Source organism: Hyposmocoma kahamanoa, unplaced genomic scaffold (assembly GCF_003589595.1).
Source record: "Hyposmocoma kahamanoa isolate Upper Pololo Valley unplaced genomic scaffold, ASM358959v1 244, whole genome shotgun sequence".
NCBI classification, from domain to species: Eukaryota; Metazoa; Arthropoda; class Insecta; order Lepidoptera; family Cosmopterigidae; genus Hyposmocoma; species Hyposmocoma kahamanoa.
The window spans coordinates 1-10,400 of record NW_020653761.1 but is presented as its reverse complement, the minus strand read 5'-3'; the positions used below and the strand labels follow the sequence as shown (position 1 = coordinate 10,400).

At 37.6% G+C, this 10,400-nt stretch overlaps 2 protein-coding genes across 2 annotated transcripts; one reads left to right on the top strand and one right to left on the bottom strand.

Moving 5' to 3' along the window:
- Nucleotides 1-643: 643 nt before the first annotated feature.
- Nucleotides 644-1,549, top strand: LOC113228819 (tigger transposable element-derived protein 6-like). The gene has a single exon (XM_026462222.1). It carries the CDS (start codon nucleotides 644-646, stop codon nucleotides 1,547-1,549), a length of 906 nt encoding a protein of 301 aa, XP_026318007.1.
- A 348-nt stretch (nucleotides 1,550-1,897) lies between these two features.
- LOC113228833 (RNA-binding protein 28) lies at nucleotides 1,898-5,579 on the bottom strand. Its single transcript, XM_026462241.1, has 6 exons — nucleotides 5,487-5,579; nucleotides 4,866-5,043; nucleotides 4,425-4,587; nucleotides 3,985-4,255; nucleotides 3,135-3,234; nucleotides 1,898-2,434 (listed from the first exon to the last, which is right to left on the bottom strand). The coding sequence occupies exons 2-6, from the start codon at nucleotides 4,914-4,916 to the stop codon at nucleotides 1,952-1,954; spliced, it is 1,068 nt and encodes a 355-aa protein (XP_026318026.1). The 5' UTR covers nucleotides 4,917-5,043; nucleotides 5,487-5,579; the 3' UTR covers nucleotides 1,898-1,951.
- Nucleotides 5,580-10,400: the final 4,821 nt, after the last annotated feature.

Genomic DNA, 10,400 nt, shown 5'->3' with positions numbered 1-10,400 from the left:
CGACATAGAGGAATGCTTAATCACCTGGTTTAAACAGTGTCGTGATAAAAACATAAGTGTATCTGGGCCTTTATTACGCGAAAAGGCCGAAGAATTTTCAAAATCATTGGGACACAATTCTTTTCGCGCCAGCAATGGCTAGTTGATGAATTTTAAAAAGCGTCACGAACTTGTGTTTAAAAAAGTTTGCGGCGAAAGTGCAAGTGTCAATAATGAGATATGTGATGAGTGGAATATTGAGTTGCAGAGTTTATTGAAAGATTATGAACTAAAAGACATATTTAATGCCGATGAGACTGGCCTTTTTTTCAAGTGTTTACCTGACAAAACGTTAATTTTTAAAAACGAGAAATGCCATGGTGGGAAGCACAGTAAAGAGCGATTAACAATATTGCTAGCAACAAATAATAATAATATAATAATAATAATAATAATAACGCACACACTCAACATGGCCCCGCACTAGGGAAACCCTGTGTCGCGGGTGCCATGGACACACACATAGACAACCACAAATTACATCCAAACTCACGAGAGAAATAATTGTAGGCCATACAACTATTTCTTCCGGCCCGGGAATCGAACCTGGGACCTCTGCGTGGCAGTCCGGCATGGTAACCGTTAGGCCACGGAGGCAGTTAATATGACAGGCACTGAAAAACTTAAACCGTTGGTTATAGGAAAAGCTAAAAAGCCTCGTTGTTTTTCTGGTATTCAAACTCTTCCATTGGAGTATGATGCAAATAAGAAAGCTTGGATGACAGCCGAAATATTTAAAGGATGGCTCATTAAAGTCGATAAGAAAATGACGAAAGAGAAACGAAAAATATTGCTTTTCATTGACAACTGTACTGCTCACAACATAATCCCGCCATTGAAAGCAATAAAAGTTAAATTTCTTCCACCCAACACAACATCTAAGTTACAGCCTTTAGATCAAGGCATAATAAAGAACTTTAAATCTTTTTACCGAAAGGAAGTGGTCAGAAAACTGATAATTGACATGGAACAACACTCCGCTTCACCTTCTCGTATTGACGTATTGGATGCAATTAGGATGGCAGACAAAGCTTGGAGAAGTGTGTCTGCGACAACAATATCGAACTGTTTCAGAAGTTGTGGATTTTCGATGACACAAGAAGAACCTTCAGAAGAACCTCTTGAGCCAGAATCGAGCTTAGAAGTTGACTGGAATAGACTTCAGAACATAGAAGGTCAATTTGAAGATTATGTGGAATGCGATGAAGGGCTAGCTACTACTGGTACATTAACTGATGCTGAAATCATTGATTTCGTTAATCAGAATGGAGACGCCGATAACGATAATCAAAATGACGATGATCAAACTGATCCAGCAGATTTAAAACCATCGGTGTCAAATAAAGAAGCAAGAGCAGCAATTGATACACTACGAACTTACATTGAAAGATGTAATGATATCGAGGATCATATATTCGGTTCACTATATGAACTAGAAAAAATAATTGATAAAAAATCTGTAAATGGCTTGAATCAAACGAAGATAACAGATTTTTTATCAATTATTTAAAACATAATAATTATGTACTTGACTCTCATTTTATGTTACCTAATGTAATTTGTCGTAATAAATGTTCTATGAAATTGTGCCTTTTTATGTCGAAATTTGACGAGTTAACTCTTCATATCTCGAAATTCTTGTTAAGTCGAAAACTTGCTATCTCGAATTTTTTTGGTTTCCCTTGACATTCGAGTTATCAAGATTCTACTGATTCATTCTATGTAGATAATTTCTACATAGTTACACTAAAATTAAAAAAATATATTTTTCAATAATATTTTATTATAAACAATTAAATGCCATGATCAAGTAGGATGTTAATATACAATTATATACATACCCATTGTCATACGCGTGAAATAAACCTCCTTTTGGCTTCGCCGTTGTCGGTTACTAAAACAAACCCGTAGATTACAACACACTCTTGTTTCGCTTGAATCTCCTCCTTTTTGTTGTTTTGTTTTTATTTATAGGCTGTTTAGGTTGTTTAACTCTTTCTTTCGCCGCCATTTTTAATCGCTTAGCTCGTTCACTTTTCTTCTTCTCAAACTTCACGTTCTGTCGATGTACTTCAGCTTGGCTTCGTAACTTCTGATTGCTCCTTATTTTATGTTGATTACCTTGTTTAGCTGTTATCCCAGCGAATTCATCTATGTCTATTGGTCTTTTAACGAACTTCCCAACTTCATTGAATGTTTTATTCTTCTGGAACCTTCCTTTTTTAACGTAGCTCTCATCTGGAGGCATTTTCATTTTTCGTTTCCTATTTCTCTTATCGCTTTTTTCGTTTTCCTCTATTTTGGCTATTGGATTGTTGGCAATGGATTTTTCTAGGCGTTTCTTTCGGGCGTTTAACGCGGTGCGGTCTTCGATAGAAAACGAGATTATTGGTCTCTGTAAGCAGTTTTTAAAAAATTTTACGAGTAAGCAATATAAATTACCTTCTAGACGAATAAAGTGACGCGAAAATCGGGAAGCCATCATTTTAAAAACCAATTTTATTCAATTGCAAATTATCATAAACAAAAACACGGATGTCACTCATTTATTAACCAGTTACATACAATACTGTTCAAATATTTGTACTCAAAAATCATCATGTATATGTATGTATAACAAAGACGAGTCAAATTTGTACTGTCGCAATGTTTGTTGCGGAATTATTTTCATGGCGGGTATAGCCTTTGTTTCCAAAGACACAATCACTCAACAGATTACAAGCATCATTTTATCATTCACGCTTGCCTTACGTACGTAGTTCAGTTGCGATACTATCGCTCATGACTACACCCCAAAAAAGCCCAGCTACAGTTTACATAAATAGAGCTTCTTGTGACTCCTGTTATCATACCTATTTTTGCCACCAAACAGTAATATGATCATTACAGTATTCCGGTTTCGAAGGGTAAGGGTGCTGTTGAAACGCATGGGACTCGTCAACTTCATGTCTCAGGGTCCGTCAGGTCTTTGCGATTTAAAGCTCTGAGAGGCACTGTAACTGTTATGGGTAGCTGTGTCGCTTAACACCAGGGTCACGACATTTTCGTCCCCCCACATGGTAGAATAAAAAACTGATTTGTCTCTAAATACTTACATTGTTGTTGTCAAACACGTCAGGGTTGTTGTTCAACTTCCTTAGACACGCCAAAGCATCTTCGTGTCTCGTAAACATAACAAAGCCGTAACCTTTTGAACTGGAAATCAAATTGATCTTTGAACCAACTTACATAACCTTTTGGCATATGAAGTATAACATAAGTTTTATATAAGTTTCATTTTATCTTCTGAATTATTCATTTGTTCAGAATATCAAAGTGCATATACACACAATGTCATAAATATGATAGTGTTGCATGGTATGTAATGTGTCTCTTAAAAACAGCCTAGTGGTTTCAATATAGATAGTAACTGGGATAGAAAAGGGAATGCTTTGGTCATAGGTTGAGATTGATGATAGTAGTATATGACGATCTGTAGCCTTAAAAGGGAATTCTGAATATTCTATATTTAATAATCTATATTTTCATACGTAAGTATAAATTACACTTTAAAACGTCATATTGATTAAACTTTGCTACTCATTCATAAGGCAGATTCCTGAAAGAAGAATAAGTAAAAACTCTACGGTTGTTTTTTGTAAATAAACATTGGTACACATGTATATTAAAATACAAATATCAGTCATCGATACAACCAACCTGCTAACGCTAAATGGGTGACTACCTTGGATTTTTAGCGCCAAGTTTGTTTCAATAATGTAAATTGCAATTTTAAATATCAACCAAAATATAATTATCGAAGCATATATATTGCACCCCTAAAAAGAATTTGTGACTCAAAGACGGCTGTCAGAAAAGTATATTTTAATTCACTTTCTATCCGCGGCATTGAGGAATATGAGTGTAGCCCTATTAACTCTTAAACCTTATTATTAATTCACTTACGGATGCTTCCCATCTTTCCCCGGAGGAGCTCTCAAGTCCCTCATAACTCTTGCTTCCGTTATAACAGCATTTCTACTAACGGCATTAGCACATATCTTCCTCAGTTTCCCATCGTCGAAAAACACAGGTAGATTAGAGACCACAATGCGGTATCGTGATACGAATCTGTTTAAATTCTTGAGCATTTGCGTTTTACTTCTTTCTAGAGCCAATCGTTTAGCCATATCTGAACCTGAAACTCCAACTGCAGCTTTGGTTCCCGCTACAATGACTGAAAGCAGAAGGTCAATAATACTAAATCAGTCAATCTAATTTGTAATTCTTCAATAAAATTTTGTTTATGTTCAAGGGTTGGCACGCACACTTAAAAACTCCGTTTTAAACAATGTTTCAAAATGTCTAAACTTTAGTAATTTATATAGATAAATAGACGAACCTACCTCCTTCTTTAACTAAATACAAGTTTCTATTATCCTTAGGTTCCTTCTTTTTCCCATTCTGTAAGTTCTCCTTCTTGAGAGCAGGCTTTACCTGCATCGTCTGACTGTCTAGTTTCAGCTCAGATTGTGGAAGGGATAAGAAACGGTTTGCATCTTCATTGTTCTAAAAAAAATTAATAAAATATCTGCTCTGTGCTACAGACATGTATGTCAATTGTCAAAACAATAATAAAGTTTTATTCCCAAAATTAACTCAAAAAGAAATTTGTTATTACCTCATTCGAATTTTTTTTTAATTATCTTGTTTTTTATTCAAAATAGTAAATACTTAATTACAAATTAAGTCATCTGTAACAGCCAATTTTAATTCGCCTTTCGAGTAAAACCAATTCCTTACCTAATATAAACAATACTAAACTACTTTTACAAAAAAAAACTTACGGCAAACTTAACAAAGCCCGAACCCTTGGAATGTTCTGTGAGATTATCCATACAGATTAATGCGTATTTGACGGGTCCAGTTCTCTCAGCAAACTCCTTCAGTTGATTATTGTCTATATTGAATGGTATGTTGGTTATGAAAACAGTGCACCCGTCTTCTGCGTCATTTAGTTGCACACTAAAAATGAGAAATATGGTAAGTATAGGTAAGACAAAGTTGTGTGAAACAAAAAAATGTGTGCGGATGAGAGTGTTTTTTTTTTTATATAATATCTAGTGACGAGACGAACAAGTCTTGCGCCTGGTGGTAAGCGACACGCCTGTCCATATCAGTTGCAGTGCCACTCAGAGCTTTAAATCGCAAAGATCTGAGGGGCACCCCCACTGCGTCCGTCACCCTAAAACAAGTTGACATGTCCCATATGCCTATGATTTCAGCAGCACCCTTACCCTTCAAAACCGGAACGCAGTAATGTTCACATTACTGCTTGGCGGCAGAAATAGGTAAGGTGGCAGTACTTCGGAGATTCGCGGGTAGGCGTAAGCGAAAAACACGCCTTTATCTAATACTCCTATTTAGTCACGTTTAAAAATAGTAGTTTTTGAAATTTTTAGACTTACATGCTATAAATGCATTATAGTAATTGACAGTTTCGCCACCAGCTAACATTCACCACATTAAACCACTTCACTGTTGAATTAATTAACACACAAGTTTTGTCACACAAAACCAGCAATGGACAACATCAGTATGCTGAGAAAGAACATGGACGAGCTGGCTGCCCTTTTTGCAAGTAAAATGGAAATATTTGAGACTTCACTTGCATCTCCCAGACAAGATTCAGCAGTGGTTTCCAGTGAGTTCCATACTTTTAAATCTTTTATATGGAAGGCCGTCTCAGGTCTTAGATCACAGCTGGAATTCATCTATCAGGCCTTAGATGATCTTGACATGAGGTCACGTTCGAATGCCTTGCTCTTGCACGGTGTGCCTGAAGTAAGAGATGAGAATACAATGAGAAAAGCTCTAGACATTTGTTGTAACAACTTAGGTATAAGCGAAGTATCTCAGCCTTCTCTAACCGTATGCTCCAGACTGGGGAGGAATGTGGCCATGGGAAAGCCTCGTCCAATACTTCTACGTTTCTGTGACCATCAACTGCGCCAGAGAGTATGGGCTGCTAAACGTGGCTTGAAAGGCACTGGTATAACCCTGTCTGAATTCCTCACTGCCAGTAGGCATGCTGTTTTTGTGGAAGCCCGTAAAAGACTCGGCATCAAGGGCTGCTGGACTATGAATGGCAAAGTCGTAGTGGTTTGTTCCGATGGGACGAAAAAGAAGGTCACAAATATGACCGAGTTATCGGACTTCACGACCTGCAAACCGACGCCGCCGTCAAATCCATCCAACTCAGCTACAGGTTGTAGCTCCTCAAGGTCTGCTGTTGGTGACTCAATTAATCCACCGCTATCGAGAGCACATGATGTTTCCAACCGGCCTCCAAGTAAAACTCGCCCCACAAGATCTGCAGCTGCGAAATCCAAATAATATGCCGAATTGTCGGCTGCAGTGCGTAGCAAGCAATGTACTTCGTTTTCTTGTTAGCATTTATTTTGGTTCAATAATTTCCAGCAAAATTACTTTCTCATTTCACCCCACTTTTACTTTTATTATTTTTATGCGTAACCTCTAAAAGTTCAAAATTCTGCTTGTTGACAGTTAATGTCATTTATTTTTTATTTTTTTTTTTATGCTAGTTACGTTCTGTTTCACGCAAGTACCTTAGGGAAGAACTGTTATTGTTGAACATTTTATAATTTCATTGTGTTAAACTTTTTTGAATTGATAATGCGTGTAGTTATAAAATTCTTTAATTTATTGCAAATTACTTTAAATTTCTTTATTTTTAATTATTTCTTTTTTTTTTTCTCACAGTAAATGCCGTTATTTCATTGTCGTTATTTCATACCTATTGTCTTTCTTATTATTAAGTTTAGTGGTTTTAAATTTGTTTTTCTTTTACTGTAATAGCTGCTGGCGAAAGCTGATTGAAAAGGAAAGGTTAATTTGTCTTCATAAATACTATTATATTATATTATACTATATTACATTATACTATATAATATTATATTTATTTTATATTTATATTATATTTATAAACACTATTATTTATACATAAACTATAATTATATCAGCTCAATGTCGGATGTTTTGAACACTGATTCGGATTCTGAATATTTCTCTTTGTCGTCCTCTGCAACTGCTTTTTCGGATGCAGAGGATGACATGCCCTCGCTTGAGGAAAGACTGAAGGTTGCTTTCTCATCTCTATCGAAAAACTTTAACGTTGTGCATATTAATGCGCAAAGCCTTGCTAGTCATTATAACGATCTCGTGACATCTTTCACTAGCAAAAACATTCATGCAGTCCTTATTTCGGAGACATGGCTTAAACCTTCCCTACCATCTACTCAGTACCCTTTACCAGGTTTTAGACTCATTCGTAACGATCGAGCCTACACCATTGGATCCCAGGGCGGTCGTATGAGGATGGTTGGTGGAGGTGGCGTAGCGATTTATCTACGATGTGACATTGACTGCGAGATCGTAGCACAGTCGGTAACTAGCGCGGACTCTCCTGAATATCTTTTTTTAGAAGTCACTCTTCACCACACTAGGGCCCTACTGGGAGTTTTTTACAGTCCTCACCTAAGAGTTGACTATTTTGAGCAACTAGAGTCGGTTCTGGCTGATCTACGTACCCGCTACGAACATATTATACTCATGGGTGACTTCAATACCTGCCTTGTTAAGCGTGACTGCCGATCGAGGAAGTTGCTTTCACTCTTCCACTCACTTTTTTTGAATTGCCTCGAGTTGTATCCCACTCACTTTCCGCATAATGGTCAACCTTCCCTTCTTGATCTGATCATCACTTCTTCTCCTGAGCTGGTTGATTCTCATGGACAGTTTAATGCTGCTGTTTTTTCTTCACACGATTTAATTTATGCTTCGTTCAAAATTCGTCCACCTAAGCGCAGACATAAAACCTTAATGCTCCGCAATTATGCTAAAATAGACAAAAATTCCCTTTTCGATGATGTGCTGAATTCTGATTGGGAGCTAGTGTTTGGAGCGGAGGACGTGAATGAAATGGTTCAAGCTTTTAACTCCATTATTTTGACCATCTTTGACAAGCATGCTCCTCTTCAAGTTGTCCGAGTCAAACATTTCCCCGCGCCTTGGCTCACGCCAGATATCAAGGAGGTTATGGAGAGGCGCAACAGAGCACGTATCAGATTGCGGAAGAATCCAACCAAAATCAATAGTGAGTCCTACATCGAGTTACGTAACCGCTGCAACAAGCTCTGTAGGAGCGCCAGGCGTAAGCATATTCACTCCACTATCGAAGGTTGTCCGCATACTAAGATGTGGAAATATTTGAAGTCACTGGGTATCGGTAAAGCTGATCATGTCTTTCCCTTCAATGTCGATCTTAACGCGCTGAACGACTACTTTGCATCTTCCCCAGTATGTTTAGATTCCGTCATAAAATCGCGAACTTTATCTGTCCTGGCCAATGCACCTTGTCTTGCTTCAGCTTCTTTTGATTTTGGAAAGGTTACGACAGCAGATGTGTTGAAAATACTTAAGTCTGTCACCACGAAGGCTGTTGGTAATGACGGTTTGAGTCTTGACATGATCACTCCAATACAGGACCTAGTAGCTCCTATCCTAGCTCATATCCTTAATTTTTCCCTTTCCAGTGGTGTGTTTCCCGCTGTATGGAAACAAGCCCATGTAATTCCTCTCCCTAAAAAATCAAATCCTTCTTCTTTCTCCCATTACCGCCCTATCTCCATACTTCCTGTATTGTCCAAAATCCTTGAGCACTATGTCCATAATCGACTCACTAACCACCTCCTACGTTACGATATTTTCAACCATCTGCAGTCTGGTTTTCGAGCGGGCCATAGCACAGTTTCTGCTCTGGTGAAAATCACTGACGACATTCGTCTTAATATAGAAAATAAAAAAGTTACTGTCCTCACTTTATTGGATTTTAGCAGTGCCTTCAGTACTGTTGATTTTAATTTGCTTCTTGCTGTGCTTAGAACTTTAAATCTACCTCCCTTAGCCGAATCCTGGTTTCGTTCGTATTTATTTGATCGTTCCCAGCTCGTAAAGACCGGTGACATGCACTCGGACTGGTGTAGCCTTACGGCTGGCGTTCCGCAGGGTGGGGTTTTATCACCTATACTTTTTTCGGTCTTTATCGGTGGAATTACATCATCACTCACGTCTTCTTTCCATCTCTATGCCGATGACCTTCAAATCTATACTGCAGCCCGTCTTGAAGATGTAGTTACTGCTATCGGCACATTGAATTCCGACCTACAAAAGGTTTCGGTATGGGCTAAGAACTACGGACTTCTTTTAAATGCACAAAAGTCCCAAGCCATAATTATTGGCAGTCGCCATTCCATCTCCAAGTTTGAGTCTATGGTGATGCCCAATTTAGTTCTGAATGACACTATTATTCCTTTTTCCACTTCAGTTAAAAATTTGGGCATCATAATGGATCAGACACTTTCTTGGTCGGAGCATGTCGCCGATGTAAGTCGTAAAATCTTTGCATCACTTCATTCCCTCAAGCGGATGCAGTACTTTCTTCCTCTGTCTACCAAATTTATGCTAATACGCACTCTTCTTTTTCCTATTCTGGACTATGGTGACGTCTCCTATCTTGATCTTTCGGAGGACTTTCTTAATAAATTGGAGCGGCTGCAAAATCAATGTATCAGATTTGTGTTTGGATTAAAAAAGTACGACCACATTTCCAAGTTTAGAGATGAGTTGAAGTTGTTGCCTATTCGTTTACGTAGAAATGCTCACATTTTATGCTTCCTCTATAAAATCCTGTTCCATCCCACTTCACCTAGCTATCTACGTGAGCGTTTTCAATACCGTCAGGCTATGGGTGACCGCCTGCGTTCTGGCACCAATTTGTCCCTCGTCCTTCCACAACACAGTTCCCAAAAATATTCGAACTCGTTCACAGTAAATGCTGCCCGTATGTGGAACCTTCTCCCGGTCGAGGTCAGACAGTCGCCTTCGGTTCGGGTTTTCAAGGGTGCTCTTTTGAAGTTTTGGGATTGTTCAGACTCCACATGTTAGAGCTTTTGAAATATTTTTTTACTTTTGATATATTTATTTATAGTTTTATTTTGTACATTCAATTTATTATAGACTTTGTATGTATTAATGTATCAACATTACTTAATATATATATATTCGTATGTACAGTTGATTTATTAAATTTATCTGTGTATTTATTGAGTATAGTATATTTCATTTCTTTACTTATCTATTTTTAGTGCCACCCCAAAAACCAACTTTCCTCTCAGATTTTCAAAGGTTAGTTGGAAGAAATCTCTTTATGGGATAAGCTCGCCTTTGTACACAAATATTTAAATTGTTTCTGTAAATTTGTAAGTTACTTTGTGGTACAATAAAGTGTTTAAATAAATAAA